At 45.5% G+C, this 17,195-nt stretch overlaps 1 protein-coding gene across 4 annotated transcripts in view; it reads right to left on the reverse strand.

Annotated features, from left to right (window-relative positions):
• The window catches only part of ds (dachsous cadherin-related 1), a 169,245-nt gene that overhangs the window by 73,123 nt on the left and 78,927 nt on the right, over positions 1 to 17,195 (reverse strand). For all 4 annotated transcript variants that reach the window (XM_070534964.1, XM_070534961.1, XM_070534962.1 and 1 more), the window contains 3 exons: positions 15,311 to 15,451; positions 7,044 to 7,425; positions 5,902 to 6,126 (listed from right to left, as the gene is read on the reverse strand). In XM_070534964.1, coding sequence (XP_070391065.1) covers positions 5,902 to 6,126; positions 7,044 to 7,425; positions 15,311 to 15,451 — 748 coding nt within the window. The remainder of the gene's footprint in view (positions 1 to 5,901; positions 6,127 to 7,043; positions 7,426 to 15,310; positions 15,452 to 17,195) is intronic.

The following is a 17,195-nucleotide window of genomic DNA, read 5'->3' on the forward strand; positions in this document are numbered from 1 at the left end:
GCCGCTAATTTTCCCTGATAGAGGCCCAAATTCCCTGAGTTTTCCCTGACTTTTTCCAGACAACTAAAAATCCCTGAGAATTCCCGGTTTTCCCGGTTGGTAGACACCCTGGTTATGTAACTTGCATATGCTACATTTGTCTGTTTCTTCTTTTTTTCTTAGCTATAGCTGTGTATAAGGTTTTTATTTTGTTTGTTTTCATGTGCAAACCACCTCAATATACATATACAAATTGTGTATAACGGCATGACTTCTTGAAAAAATCGCAATGTGTATTCTTTTCCAACCTATGTCCATATTTAGGTATGATTGGTTATTCATATGTGTGTAAGCAGGTGATCAGCGTACCGTCAGGCTTTCTGTGCCTTTACGCCAATTCCCTAGGCAACTATGTATGTATACTGCTTGTCTGAAATAAATATATTTCAGGTTTCACGGATCGCTGAGCATGATCCCACACTGAAACATGGTAGAAAATGACATAGGTTCGGTGTATGTGCATGCGACTACATGATGTGGGAACAAGCAGACAAAACGGAAGTTTATCTCTCTTGCTGCAGTGCGAAGTAACACAAAAACACGCAGACATTAAGTTTGCGTGTTTTATTATTTCTCTAAGCTTTAATTCGTCTATTCATGCAACATATTACACAAATAACAGATGCTGCCTTGAATAATTCTCGAAGTCACGTGTCACCATGAGCAACGTCACTGCACAAACACATGTACGTAGGCGCACTAGCACGTGTACATCATCCTCTGGCTTGGAGTGCGCCAGCCCCGAGGAGAAGGAAAAATGGTGTTCGATTTGAAATTTCAGACCTTTCCGCGGTGCATAACAATGTAATACTTTGCAAACGCGATCTTTACTCAAAAAAGAGATTGCTTTTCTGATGCGATAGAGAGGTCGTTAAGTCACGGTGGTGCTATTCTTGATTCTATCTATATATACCCTGTTTCTTTAAAAAATACACATTTACTTGGAAGTTAGCGCCTGTCCATCGTACATGTTCTTTTAATCCGCATTTTTGCAGCGCTCTTTTCTTCAAGTATGTTAAACCAACTCGCCCACATCAAGCTTCTGCTGAAAATAGGCTTCGCACCCACGCAATTCTCTTGAGTACGAGTAGATGGCATTCTGCGAAAGTCTAGCATGATCTGGCTGAGGGCCTCTGTTGTGGCCACCTCTGTGTATGTCGCATACTATAGGATCAGCAGAGGCCAAGTTTTTTTGGAAATGCGCAGTTGCTCATGCATTTGTGCTCTTGAAGTACAGGAAATATTGCCAAGGAATGGGGGAACGCTTGGAAATCAGATGTTCTCTTCATAATTTATAGTACGGCTCGGAATGAGTCGGGTATTTTCGACAGCATGTATGTAAAAGTGAATTGTTTTTGTTTGTAATGCTGCCCATTTACCACTTTTGCACGTTTCCTCTCTACATGCAGTATTCCTATAAGGTCTAAATACCAAAATGACACATGCTTGCAATTTACTTTTTTTTTTTCAGCTAATGCCATCCGGTGGAGCTTCGTGTGGGAAATAATGCTGCTTACCTGGTGCCGCAACATTGTATGAATGTGCAAAAAGCCCGGAACGATCCTTTATATAGAACGAAATAAACATTTCATTTACAAGGCGTCTTGAGTCTACTTTATGAAATTTCACGTGGCGCAGATTCAATGGAGGCTTGTACAGATCATTCGCAATCATTTTAATTAAATAAATGATTTCGCACTAAGCTGCGCGCTACTGAGCAGCAGAAGCAAATAAAAAAAATAATGCACCGATTAGTGCAGCCAACGTAGCATGTGCCAGCTAGTATTCAAAATGTGCACCTGAAACCAGAAGATGTTAATCCCATCCGCTTGGTGCACTGCAGTCAATTCAGCCCCTGGGCTCTATGGGAGTGTTGACTCTTGTTGAATGTTTTTCTCTATAACCATGACATGAGCAAACAATTAAAATCTTCTAGAACAGTTCCGCAGCCAGGTTTAACACATTGCATTAGTCAAAATGTGCACATAGGCGTACGCTCTTGATTTCAGCTGGAATGCCTAGGCTGAAAAAAAAATACTGCAGCACCTTTGGTTCCAAAACATTTGCTCGCAACTGTACATCTATTTATGCGCGCGAGTGACATTAGTAAGGCATGCAGAAATTAGGTTTTTAGATGCGGAACGGATGGCGAATGGAGAAATTCACCGAGCACAATAAATTTAGTTTCCAGATAGAAAAAGTTTCGTTTGTCCTAATGAGAGGCGGTTAGCTTACCAGCAGAGGAGTAGCATTAGATGCACCTTACAATCTTGAGTTGCGCACGATACCTTAATATTGCTGCTTATATATAGGTGCTTGTCTTTATTACACATGTTAAGTATACGCTGCCAGAAAAAGGTTGGTGTCACCGATCTCAAGGGCATGCACTCCTGAGATGGAAATGAGGGACACAGAACGGCACCACAGACATGATTTAATCATATCTGTGGTGCCGGGAAAATCACGGGAAAAACCCCAGAAGAAAACAAAAACAGCAGTCAATAACCATGAAAATATGTGAAAACCTTACAAGATGCTCTAAACAAACCACAAACAAAGCTAACAATTAATTGCACAGTTCTTGCCAATCATGTCAATTCTAGTCCTCGCTTGTCACTGCAGTCTGACCACCTTAGCCTCCCTGGCTGCGTCGCTACACGAAGGCAATGTTCTTACTTTCTGTGACTGGCTTGTGTTGTCTCATAGCCTTGAGCTTGGTCGCACCTCATCCATGGTTGGTACTTCCAATGATCCTGTAGACGCCGTCACCTGTGTATCAGCCAGACAATTCCCCTGTCTCTGATGGCTGTGTCCTGGTCGTTGTTGAAGATGTGGCAGCGAGGCCTAGCAGGTTTGGCTGCCGCTTCCGTCCAGTGTCTTGCTCAAGTGACGACGAGGCGCCCCGGGGACTATCTTACATGACGTTGCTGGCTTGCCTTTGAAGGGGGATTGCTCCTGGAGTGCCTGGAACTACTGTGGGAGGCTGCGGCAAGTCCGAGGAGCCTCACTCAAATGTCGCTGAGATCGATGGCCATGCCTTAGAATTCCAGCATCAAGGCCTCTATAACCGATCACCCGCTGCTCCCGTCACCAGTAAGGTGCTGGCAAGACAACCTTCTTCAGTCAGAGCCATGCAGACAATGCCAGCTCAGCACTGCTTTTCTCCCCATCATGGCTCGGGTTACACATTTCGAGCCTCCGGAACTTTCTCCTCAGGCGCTTGTGCCATTTCGAATGCTTTCCTCTCGTCGTCGTTGTTTCGTGCCACATATCTCTTACACGTGGCAGTTGGAAAGCAGAATTGTTGTGCTTGACCACTTATTTGCACTGTGCAGTATCAGCATCGACGCGCTAGCTACACGTGCATTTCAAGGTCGGTGCAGGGCAATATTTTTTCGCATTATCCTTGGCATAGGAATTTGAGCGGGCAGCTCATTTACATTCACTAACGAGCAAGCGGTACAGGTTAAGTGGAGCAAATGATGGACCGCAGCAATTATAGTAAACAAAGCGCCGTGCATGAATAGAGACGCGATTGCAAGATACACTGGCACATACACAGTGAAGTCCCTGTTAAGTGCAGCAGTTTGTCACAAAACTCAGAGTGTGTATCTAAGCTACATTTACCGACGGACAAGCGGTACATGCCAGTTGCGGCAAACGACGCATCACAGCAGAGCAGACAACACGTGGCGCATGACGAAAGATGCGACTGCAGCACCGGTAGTCCCGATGATAGCCGTTGCGGCCATGCCAGCCAGTGGGCGCGCATAGGGAGCTGTGAAACTGAAGTACAGCTAAGAACCTTGGAGCGCGTGCCATCCTCCCGTTTCGGAGGCCATGCCTCTCTCCCTTAGCTGACAAAATGCACTATGGGACGGCACTTTCTTTTTTCGGTCAGCACTGTCATCATTTAATGTGGGATCAGTTTCTTTCTTTCTTTTTTTTTTAAAGGTTTGGTAGCTATTTTGCACGTGGTGTGTCCACAGAGCAGGTGCGTCTCGGAGACATCGCACCTTTGTGTGTGTTTGTGCAGCTTCGCATTTGTGTGATTGGTGCCAGGTTCGGTGCCTTCGGTAGAACCAAGTGCTACGCAGTAACGTGGCTTGTTTCTTCGACCTCCATGGCAATCTCTGCCAATAGAGATTGTCAACAGAGACCGTCAATGCGGTGACACTCTAGTCGACTGTATACGGAAACGATATCACTCTTGCACAAATCTAAGCAAATCTTTGGAAGTATTCTGAAAGAGTCTACTTAGTGGACATGTCCATTTTGTCTGCTGCTGCTGCTGAAGTGCTGATTGGCTGTGGCACCTCGCTGCTGTGGAAGCCAAATAGAACTTCAACAGCAGGCGAAATGGACACATACATTAGGTGGGCTCTTACAGAATACCTCCCTTGATTGCTTCCAAGCGTAGTATGAGGCAGGGCATTATTAGACTAGTTTCTAAGCCAGTCTAAGCCTAATAAATTTTATATTTTTGGTGAACGAGTTCTTCAGACTGTTCAATTTTTCGGACTATTTATCAGTCCCCATGAAGTCTGAAAAATCAGTTGGTGACTGTGCAGATGTCAATACTGGGGCAAATATACTGCTGTGATGATGATGATAATAATAATAATAATAATAATAATACACCGGTTACAATCAAATTACAGAGAAATTGTTCAATATTAGCAGGAGCTCAGAAGCCTCCTTTTGAAACAATCCATTTTATTTGTCATTCCTCATGTCCTTTGTCATTGGCTTTCAGTGACCTCTCAGTTGGCATGATAGCACGAGCAAGCTTGTAAACATTACAAAAAAAAGTTAACTGATTACTAGTATTACCATTACTCCCTTCAAAAACATAACTGATTACAGTAATGAATTACTACTCCTCGAAAGTAACTGAGCATTTACTAAACAGTAATCGATTAACTTTTATGTTACTTATAACCTTTATTAACATGGCATAAATACAGCAAACAGAACAAGCTGGCCTGCCTATTTCATCCGTGCATCCTCTGCAACTATTCCCATGTTGTCATTATTACTCTTATTATTAGATATGGCAACATACGAACACACAAAGGAAACAGGTTGTTTATCTTCACTAACAAATGCTTTTCAAATTTTGCTTCGGTCAATATTCCCTTGTTTTTTTTTTTTTTGTCAAAACTTGAGCTGGAGAAAAGGGCAGTTTTACAACATATGAACACCTAATGTATATGATGTGGTTAGCACTCAGTGCCACCATGTGCTCCGACCTGGGTCTTCAACGAAGCGCTGCGCTTCATCGTTGCTGGGGCTAGACAAAGGCACTCCCAGTGCCGTCCAATGAAAAGCTGGAAAAATCATCCTAAGGTGATCTTCTTGAATCAACGTGTGAAGTGGCCATTCAATATCGAGCCATAACAGCACCAGTTCAATTTGTCGGCCAATGTTTGGTTTAGATCAAATAGTGAAACAAACATTCGGTGTCAGGGTTTGCCTGTCTAAACATACGCACCTGTGGCCGTTCTACTGTGGTTCCTGCCAATTTAAAGAGCTCAAACCTGTGTCGCCTATTAGAGCTTGTATTGCCAATAAAGTAACTGATTACATGTAATTCAGTACTGAAAAATGTAACTGAATTAGTGTGAGCATCACTGACTAAAAAAGGTAATCAGTCAATAGCAAAACTGCCAAAAAATATAATCTGAGTAACAGTAATAATTTACTTACAACTCTTTACATACAAGCCCGAGTACGAGTGGTTACTAGCGCAATGGATGACAAGAAGGAAACAATATAAAGTATAAGTCGTTGCTAGCACAGTAGATAAAAAAGAAAAAGAAACGATATAAAATTATATGAATCACTAGGATGCGTGCATACCTGAGGCATGAACTGCGAGCACGGTAGTGCCCACGGGAGCATCCTCAGACACGTTGGCTGCGTAGTGCGGCCGGTCAAAGCGTGGTGGCCGCTGCGGTGCCTCACTGAGGCGCACATGCAGCTCCTGGTGGGCACTGCGACGTGGTGATCCATTGTCGCTGGCAGTTATGTTCAAAGTGAGCCGCTCAGGCAGCTCTGTCAGAGGTCGTGCAACAGTCAGCAGCCCTGCATCAACACATAAGCAATGCAAGGACCACATTGTAACAGAGCTTCCTGTAAATTGAAGAACCTGCTGTCTACGAGGTTGCCACACCAAGTGGGAAACTATGAAAAATACCATGGCCATGACCCCGGCATGAGCGTCACAATATGTGAAATACTGTATTTACTCACATGATGCTCACACCTTTTCCATGGAAAACTTATGCGAAGTAGCGGGGTGCAATAATTACAGAGGAAATATTCTTTACAAAACTTTCTAGGAGCTCAATAGAAAAACAATGTGGGTGTAGACGAGGTTCCCAAGTCAGCCACTCTGTTGCTGCCCGAGTGCTTGGATGAACCGTTTCAGCACAGCATATGTCGCACGTGCACCTGTGCGCTAATAAGCTCAAGAGAAATTCACTCAATGAAATGCTTTGCAGTGGCTGTACGGCACTTGGTGGAGAGTGGAGGAAGTGAAGTTCAATGCACTGCACCCAACAGGCCCAAATATGGGAGCTCTGGAATCCATTCGTTACACCAATGGCATGAATGTAACCATCAGTCCTTCATTTTCTACAGTCTTCCAGGCAGTTACACCAGAGCTGATCATTTCTTCCATTCCAACTTATTACGTCATTGTATGTATCCTCTTATAGCCTGAATTTTTTCACCCAAAGGAAAACATTCAAATTGCAGTTAGAAATATTTGTACGCAATGTAATAACATCCCACGTTACTCTCACAGCATTTGCTACCCCAGGTGATATTTGCAGACTCATTTAAAGAAAACTGAAATGGTCTACTAGCCCAAAGGCATGTCTTTAGATTCGCAGGTTTTTGCACTGAAGAAACTCGGACTTGGCATGAAGAGAAGCAAATAAGAAAGTCGTCACCATAAGCAATGAACACCATGCAATAGCACCAGGATAGTGACACACCTGTGTTATGGTCGAGAGAGAAGTAGCCTACATCATTTCCATTTGCTATGTGGTAAGAGACGTGGCCATTTTCTCCAGCATCCAAGTCAATGGCAATGAGTTGTTGCAAGATGGCACCCACAGGAGCATCAGGCGCAATGGTAGCCTCTGCAGTCGAGGCGAAAGTTGGGCTGTGGTCATTGACATCTTCGACGCTGATGTAGCAGGTGACACGAGCTGCCAATGGAGCCCCCGAGCTTGGCTGGTCCTGCGCCTTGACAACAAGCACAAAGGAGGCCTGGCTCTCCCGATCCAAGGGTGTGCGCACCATCACCTTTCCGGTGGAAGGCTCCACCTCAAAAGCACCCACAGACGGCCATTCTTCATCCAGCTGGTACACCAACTGCAACAAGCACGTGGTCAGGATATTTTTTTTTCCGGAGGGGAAAAGGGGAAAACAAGCTTCCCAAATTATATGTATTATAATGTTTGAAGGAAAGGTCTCATAGGTACGGGTGTTTTCTGTTGGAAGAATATGCAGGTGGCACGGCCTTCGTCAGAGTTATATATAGAGTCAGATTGTGATGTGGCTGAGATGCAACCATATAGTGGCAACTTTTATGTAAAAGGGCCATACTGCAAAAAGAACTACAAAGCTACCCACACTGCCTCACAAAAGTTGGGGTGTCCAGTTTGACCAGGGCAAATTTTTCTTTAACTGTGAAGCATTCTTCCTGCAGAACATTTCCATTGCAGTTTCGAACATGTTGCAGATTCAGTACATACTTGCCTAATGACATGACCTTGCATCCTCAAAGTGGAACTGCAGTGAAACAAAGCTCTATCATCATATATTAACTTCAGAAGTGTGGGCAGGTCACCATATGATGCTGAATTGGCAAAATTAACACAAGGGCAGAAAGAAACGAATGAAGCACTGTCAACTATGTTTGACTTAGGGGTATGGGGTAGCACAAGTAAAGCGTGAAATGAATTCAAGTTGAATTGTACTGTGCAGTAATACAAGCCCAGTATGAGCCATATTCAAATGCTGGAAATTTTTTCTCCCATGTAAACTTCATTGATAAAGAAACTAGTGAAGACAAGTGTATCACAAAACAAGTCAGAAACAAGAAAACTAAATTCAACAATGCAATTTACTAATTACAGTTACTCTAGAGGAAAAAAAAATTGCATTAAGGATAAAATACAGTTTAAATGCAAGGCAAAAGAACAGTGGACCATGCTACTAGAAGTTTTCTCATTAGTGCTTGTACTAAATTGGTGCCAGCTTTAAAAAAACTTTTACTTAGCAGCAAGTAGCAACCTTGAAGCAGCCTATAAAGCTGCAAACGTCCTTAACTGAGCACGGCACAGAGGAGTCTTGCACTGCTCAAACATTGGCCGGGTCAGGTTGAATTCTATTAGCATTTACAAGGTGCCAGAGAACGGTTATTTCACAATGCCTGAAGTGACACTTTGACAAGTTGATCTGAAGTTTCGCAGCGCGAAACACTGCAAGGACAGTCGCGAGATGCTCAATGTGGGTTTTAAAGGTTGGAGCAAAAACTATTACATCATCGAGAAACACAGACAGATGGTCCACTTCAAGCCTCGGAGAAGGGTGTCATCATTCTCTCGAACGTTGCTGGGGCATTGCAAAGCCCGAAGGGCATGACTCTGAATTTAAAAAAAATTCCATCGGGAGTAATAAAGGTTGTATTCTCGTGATCCTTCTCATGAACAGCAATCTGCCAGTAGCCCGAGCGGAGGTCAATCGATGAAAAATATTTCGTGCCATGTAGACAGTCAAGTGCATCACCAATACGAGGCAATGGATACACGTCTTCCTTGGTAATCTTGTCCAGACGGTGATAATCAACACAAAATATACAGGTGTTGTCTTTTTTCTTGACCAGGACGACCGGTGAGGCCCAAGGGCTAGCGGAAGGCTCGATGATCTTCTTTTTCAGCGTCTTCGACGCTGCGCTCTGCAGCAGACATGCAGTAGGGGTGGCAATGGATGGGACTTGCATCACCGGTGTGAATCCGATGAGTGCCTACGGCTGTCTGGCCGAGCACGCGGTCATTGAAATAAAAAATACCATATTTACACGAATATAACGCAACCCCAATAGTAACGTGAGGGTTGACTTTGCGAGAGCGAAACTGGGGGGGGGGGGGGGGGGGGAAGAACACGATTGTAACGCGAGGGTCGACTTTGCGAACACGCAAGATCAAAGACACAAAAACGTGAATGTAATGCGAGAAACCGAAACTATAGAACCCGAATGTAATGCAGGAAACAAACTACAGGAAAAGTCGAGAGCAGCTTTATTGAAGTGCCTGCAAACTCTGCCTAATCTTCATCCTCGCCACTGATGTCGCCGCCGCTCTCGTCATCACAGCTGGACTCCTCCGTGTCACTAGTTGTTTCCCACAGCAGATCGTCCTCACTTCTGTCGAGGGCATTTGAAATAGAACATTTCTTAAATGCGCTATACACCGTTTTATGAGACAGCCCGTACCAAGCAGCTGAAATCCATTGGGCAACAGTAGATGCACTCGGGCGTTTCAAGTCTCCCTGCAGTTGTTGAGGTAGATCCACATTCAATCCAGTCCCAATACAGCTGCCACAAGCGATCCTTGAACGGCTTGTTCAAGCAAACATCCAAGGGCTGAAGAATGGACGCCATTCCATCCGGTATAACAACCAAATCGTTCGGTCACGCTGCAGCTTTTCTTTCACGCCGGGTGTGTGGTAACCTCAAAAAGAATCCAACACCAATACTGATTCTCGATGCAGCAATGCACCTGGCCTTTGGTCTCAAATGCTGGAAATCCAATCTATGACGAGTACCGAGTTTATCCAGCCTTTTTCGTGGCAGCATATGACAACATTGTTTGGAAATGTTTCTTTCGGGGTAGTCTTCAGGCGAAAAATTATGAAGGGAGAGAGCTTGCGACCATCAGCCAAACATGAGAGTATAACTGTTATCCGATTCTTTTCGTTTCCAGTGTTTCTAATCCGAACTTCATGTTCACCAGACTTGTGCACTGCCCTAACCATTGGCATATCAAGGTACACGGGGGTTTGGTCCGCATTCCCGATGTGTCCAAGAGCTGCGGAGATCAATGACATACCACTGAAACGTGAGAAGTTTCGACTCGAAGTGCTCGGATAGTTTCTGACAAATCGAGGCAGTGCGTCGAAGGAAAAAACTGGCCCTTTGCAAGAACTTCTGTATCCAGCTGCGTGATGCCTTGAATTGGTTTGGTGCCAAACTCGCGTCTCGTGCAAGTTCACATGCTTTGCACTGAAGCATTTCAATGCTCACACTAAAAAGCCAGGAGCATTGTTCATCAACGAAGACCGCAAAATGACGCTCCAAATCCGGGAAGCGGCCTTTCTTGGGCCCACGAAAACCTTTTCTATGACTGTTGCAATTGAAGTTGCAAAATTGCGCTGGCCATGTAAACCAGGGGCTGTACACCAAGGGCTCCCAGTTTAAGTTAACCGTCGTGGATACCGACGCATTCGAATTATCTGGAGTTTTCCACCATTTAAATATACAGGGCTGTGCCAGGACCAGAGTGTCAGTTCGAATTAACTGTAAGTTCGAGTTAACAGAGTTCGAATTAAGAGCTTTTATTGTTCTCTGTTTCAGTGGTTGTGTGTAGCATTGTGGATGCTACAGGATTCTTTGACCAATCATGGGGGCGAACATCTTAAAGTGCCCTTCTATAACCTGTCGTCTGCTAGCGGTGAGTGCTGCAGTGCAGGTGGTGGCTGGATTTACTACTACAACTGCAACTGCGCAGCGAGATCAGCTGTTGTGACAGCAGCGGTAGGCAATTTGTTGTATATTCGCTCAAACACCAAAAAAAGCATACGCATTCAAGATATTTAGAGATACAGAGAAGAAGGAGGTGTTGCAGAGACGGCAGAAGCAGAGGATTCGGAAGGAGCATTCAGCCAGTGTGTCACACGGGATGGTGGTGGCATCTCTTGATTTATCTTGTAAAATCCACTTGCACACAGCGAGCTCGCCGACATTCCTAAGTGCAGCCACTTACCGCATTACACATATTTACTGTGCTCTTTTCACAGTGTACCAAGCATGTTCATTACCAACTTATTTGTTCCTTTCACGTAATAATGCAGCTTGGAATGATACCATGCGAGCAAGTCAGCAGACGTAATTTTAACAAAGGACGAAGCACTACCCAGGAGAAAGTCCTCTGCGGTGTTGTGGCTGTGTCAACTACAAGTATGAATTTAGTCCCTGTAAAATCAATTAACTGTTTGTACTTTTTAAATGCAAATTAATGTCTGTATGGCAGCACTACATAAATTTTTTTTTGTTCTGTGCACATTTTCAATTGAAGTGGACAACTCTATTTTCAGTATCATAGAGCCTCAACACATACTTTATTAACCCTTTGACGGTTTTTGCCGTACATGTACGGCGGCGGTTTTCTGTCCCGCAAGGTCTTCGCCGTACAGGTACGGTTTCGACTCTCCGTTTGAAATTTCGCGCCATAATGACAATGCACGCTCACTGGGAGGTGCTGCCACCTCCTAGGACTTACAAGAAGCGTTTGAAATTTGTGCTACCATCTTGGGGAGATAAACATAACTGACTTCTAGCTTCAGCGCGTCGTCGCGCAGACTGCGGCAACACCCCTTTTGCGGTTTCGGTTTCGCCGCGTGATCGCAACGGAGGCGCGCGAAACGTCATTTTTCTCTTTGTCGGCACTCTCTTGCAGATGCGGTGAAAGTTGATTTCTATCTCGATTGGCGCTGCTCTTAGCTTGTTTATAACCGCCGCTCGCGAGGTATTCTCGCTCTCAGCGGCAACGCGGTTTCGGTTCCGCCGCAACGGAGGCGCGCGAAACGTGATTTTTATCTTTGTCGGCACGCTATCGCAGGGGCGTCGGAAGTTGATTTCTATCTTGATTGGCACTGCTCTTAGCTCGTTTATCACCGCCGCTCATGAGGTATTCTCGCTCTCTGCGGCTGTGCGGAGACTCGTGTTTCAAAGATACCACACTCTGAAATACTATTGAACATTTTGCAATTCTGAGTGATGCCGACACCAAAATACTGTTCCTAATTTTTTTTTACTATTTATTCCCGACTTTATACATCTTGGACATTCAAGATCCGCAATAAAATAATTTGACCACCTGGGAAAGTTTTCTTCAAAATAATTCGACCCTCAAAGGGTTAAACTATGAAGCAAATTCGCAGAATAAACTGCAGCTGCAGCCTGCACAGAAACTTCCAATTAAACACCTGCCGACAAGTCCACTTATCAAGGCCATTTAGTCGTTCAACAGGTTTTGAGCTGTAACATGACAGCTTGCTGCACAAGAATCTGCGCTCGCAGGTCGCATAGCCTTGACTCTGCTGCATGGAGCTACTGAAACAGTGCATAGTTCTGTGGAGTTGGTGGTACAGCATAGACCATTTATAACGTAACCGCCTATAGTGCGGGACCGCATATAATGCGGCTTTATGTGACCACCAGTACGCCTCCCATAGAGTTTAATGTGTCAGCGTACCGCTTAGTGCGCAGTCGCGCACGACGGAAGACCGGGTATAGTGCGGTTTCTCCGAAGAGAAGGGAGCGCACCCCCCGGCACTACAATGCCCGCACCCTCTACAAAAAGGGAGAAGAAAGCCACGAAACCCATCGCAAGAGGGGAGAAAAATAGAGGAGAGAGAGACTGTACAGCGTGCGAAGAAAGAAGCGCAAGTAGCCGCCTTATCTTTTGCTTTTCTTTGTGCACCGCCGCGAGGGCGGGGCCGAGCCAGACCGAGCACCCGCGCCGCAGTTGTAACCGGGTGGGTCCCACTCAGTGGGAGAGAAGGGGAAACGTTGGGGAAGTCCATTTGCTGGGGGTGGCTGGTTGACAGGCTGGCTTTACACATGCGCCACTCCTTTTCTCCTGTGTGAGTGCGCGCAAGTCGTCGTCTTGTGATACCGAAGTGCGCTGCCAGCGTCGTAAGCCTAGCTACCGGAAAACGTGTTTCCTTCTCTTGCGTTTGTGTCGCGCTGGGCTAAGTTGCCATGGCGCCTGATCCTTCCAACTCAAGAAAACGGCAAGCTTTATCCCTGGAGACGAAGCAAAGTATTATAAAAGACGTCGAAAGTGGCCTAAAGAAGGTTTCCGTCGCGCAGAAGTACGGCATCGCCGACACAACAGTGTTGGCAATTTGGAAGAACAGGGACAAGGTGCAACAGCAACTGCAAGAAAATTGTGGATCACTAGAAAGGAAGCGGATATGTTCATCAAAGTATGAAGATGTCGACGCCACTTTATTCAAGTGGTTCTGCGAGGTGCGAGCCCAGAATGTGCCCGTGAGTGGTCCGATTCTACAAGCAAAGGCCAGGTCATTTGCGAACTTGTTGGGCCACGATAGTTTCAACCCATTAAATGGGTGGATTGTGCGATTTAAGGACCGGCACGGAATAAGCTGCCGTGTTATCTCCGGGGAGAGCGCACAAGTTGATTCTACTGTTCAGGCCTGGCTCAGTATAAACATGGAGACCATGCTGGCGAAGTACGCGGAGCGGGACATTTACAATGCGGATGAGGCTGGCGTGTTTTACAATTTGCTCCCAAACCGCACACTCGCACTGTCCCACGAACGCTGCTCCGGTAGAAAGGCTTCGAAGGAGCGGTTTGCCGTTCTCTTCTGCGCCAATATGGATGGCAGCGACAAGAGGCGCTTATTTGTGGTCGGAAGGTTGGCACAGCCGCGTTGTTTCAAAAAAAGAGGGTGCCTGCCGATTACATATAAGGCCAACAGAAAGTCATGGATGACTCGGGAGCTATTTGCAACTTGGCTTAAAAAATTTGACGAGGACATGGTGTCAGAAAAGCCACAAGTTGCCCTAGTTCTTGATAACTGCAGTGCCCATCATGTAAGTTTAAAGCTCAGTGCAATGAGCCTCAAGTTCTTGCCCGCAAATACTACAGCCAAGAGCCAGCCGATGGACCAAGGCGTAATCGCTGCAGTGAAAGCGCATTATAAAAGACGCATCTGCGAAAGAGTGCTATTAACCTTCAGCAAGACGAAGCAATGAAGGTAAACCTGCGGAGTGCTATCGACATGATCATGGCATCTTGGTGGCAGATAAAAGCATCAACCATCGCCAAGTGTTTCGCAAAGGCAGGGTTTGTGCGCAACGCCGTGGTCAGCGATCCTGATGTGAAGAGCGACGATAGCCACCGCGGCGACGATGTCGACGAAGTCCTCAACGCGGATGATGTGTGGTCGGATCTGGTGAAAAAGAACATTGTTGGACAGGACGACACATTCGAAGGCTTCGTGAACGAGGATTGCGATGACTTTGTCTACGAAGAAGCAGACTCAGACGAAGCAATTGTAGCAGCAGTGCGTGATCGCGATGACAGTGTATCGGACGATGACGACGACGAAGGAGACAGCACACTGGAACTTTCGCACAGAGATGCACTGGATTACATAAGCAAGCTCAGGGTGTACTGCGCGCAGAAGGGCTTGAGCGAGAAAGCTTCCCAGCGTCTGATAGCTATTGAAGATGAGATGGTGCATAATGCGGTGAAGGCTCGGCGCCAGACGAAAATAACGGCATTTTTTCATTGATGAAGAAAAATAAAACATTTTGTTTAGTGTCCAATTCTGGTGCTTTACTGCGCGTTAAGTTGTAAAATACATAATAAAAGGTGGGTTGACCATATTTGCATGTGAATAAGAGTCTAAAAATGGTGCATTTGATATAGTGCAGTACCGCTTATAATGCGGATTTTCCCGACTCCCGCGACCTACGTTATAAGCGGTCCATGCTGTAGTGCCACGGGGAAATTGAAATTATAGAGCAGGCCTGAAAATTTAGTTGGCAAATTACTTTCCTCTACGTCATTTTTTTTTCTGCGTTTGTTTGCTTCATGAGAGGACTGCGGGTCCTTGAACGTTAACTAGTTAATGTTAGTAAATTAAACGGGTGCAAACAGCCTGGTCACATGCTTCGATTCTCAGGTATGCGCCACTGCTTGGTCTACATGTCTTGCACGTATGCAGCCTTTGCCAAATTTTCTTTTGGTTATAGTGCAGTACCACTTATAAGGCGGATATTTGCAACTCCAGCGACTTACGCTATAAACTGTCTATGCTGTTAATAAATACCTTATGCGATGGAGCTTCCTGTTTAGAGTGTGTGTTGACAGATTTGCCCTTGCCAATACGACAGGGCAGCTGCTATGTGTAAAGCGGATTAATAAAATGCAGCACAGACCTTGCCATTATTGCCACTGTCTAAGTCTTGAGCAGCAAATGTCCACACAACGGTTCCTTGGGGGATGTCTTCAGCAACAGAAAAGTGCACAGGGTCCTCCGGAAAGGTGGGTGCACAGTCGTTCAAGTCCTCCACTTGAATCTGCATGTTAGAGAATACAAACCACATTAAACAGAGTCGAACCCATTTACAGTGAACTTGAGTGAACTTCAACGGACCCAAGATTCAAGGGACCCAATTAATTCTTTCCTTACCATGCCACAGAGCATCGTTCATTACGGATCGATGGTTTTGAATGTCCTGCCAAAAATAAAACTCCGCACTTACCGACACCTAACGCCATCTAGCCAGTAATAGAACTATTACACATTTTCTTTGTTCTTGTTTTTTTTTGCATTCCAGCGCAAGCGTTCCCACAAAAAAAAGAAGAAGAAAAGAAGAAAGAAGCAGCGGAGAAGATAGCGTCAAGTTTTTGCAACATGGCGCCAAAAATGTGTCACGCACCGCTGAAGAAGTCTGAAAATGCTGATATTCGCGATGTGAGCAGTAGTGAGGAGTCCTTAGATGACATTGGATCAGCTAATTTAGACGCCGACAGTGATGATTCGTCTATGGAGCCCGGTCCTTCAACTAGCGTGGCAAAGTAAACAGTTTCGGATGTTAATGTTGTTATACGGTGTGCCGTGTTTTGTAAGTGACAAAACCTGTTTACACTTTTCTTTTAGGGTGTCAACTACATATGGGAGACATATTTTGCCAAACACACCGTTCCAAGTCAAGTTTTCACCAAAACGTATACCTGGCGTACACCTGAACGTGATGCGCTGGAGTGACACGCGGAGGGTTATCAACGCACTAGACATGCTCATGCTGTGTTTTACTGTTGACATGATAGCCACTTTCTGTGTGCACTCCAACATGTACACGTTACCCGAGCTCTCGTGAGTTGGCCCATTGGTTATCGCGAAAGCAAGCTTATAGCCGTGGGACTTTTCCCCGCGTCACGTTGCGGGAGCCTCTACTCTCGCACCAATGTGCTATAGGTGCCCCTGTTTGCATTTTTGCTTTTGGTTCCCGCGAACCCCGGGAACAGGCATTTTGGCGCCGCAGGCAATGAAGGGTTTCTTCCAGCTCAGGGCAATACCGTGTTTTCCTGCATGCGTAGCGCTCGGTAGCCCCTTTCACACCTGAGCACATGTGTGCAATGGCACGTAAGGCAATGGCTGACGCGGCCCTGTGGCTTGCTAAGCTCGAACCCATGGTGGGAGGTATTCCTGCGAGACCCTAGGAACCCCACAGCATGGATGATGACTTTTGAGAAACCAAGCCATGCTCAGCCAGATGGCTCTTGGTATGCGCTCAGTTGCACAGACAGCCATGCGCAAACCTGTCCCCCGTTTCGACCCCCTCCCCTCTCGTGCGCTTGATCGTATTACGGGGAGCTCGCTCCCCTATCCCCTTTATTCCCTTATTCACATGAAGACGACATTCATCAAGCCACGAACCTTCTCGGCGCAACCTCACACATTTTCCCTTGCACCCAAAGACTACAGCGAGCTGGGTACGATAGGAGCTTATCACACTTGGACTTTATAGGGAACGTAAGATGCTGCTCTGCTTCGACAGTTGGTCTTGGTCACGCGATATGAGAGGTGTGTTCACAAGCATGCACTTGTAATTCAACCATTTGACCATGTGTGTCCGTGGAAGTTTTCATTTATAGTCTTGGTATTCCTTCACAGCAGCAGTAAAATTTCATTATATTGAGATCGTGTATAAAACACTTCATCATATTGAGGTTCTAAAACATCGTGTTTTATGGAGAAGTTATAAAAGGTTAAATACTTCATTATATTGAAGTTTGCTATATTTAGGTATAACCGTA

Source organism: Dermacentor albipictus, chromosome 3 (assembly GCF_038994185.2).
Source record: "Dermacentor albipictus isolate Rhodes 1998 colony chromosome 3, USDA_Dalb.pri_finalv2, whole genome shotgun sequence".
In the NCBI taxonomy this organism is placed as follows: Eukaryota; Metazoa; Arthropoda; class Arachnida; order Ixodida; family Ixodidae; genus Dermacentor; species Dermacentor albipictus.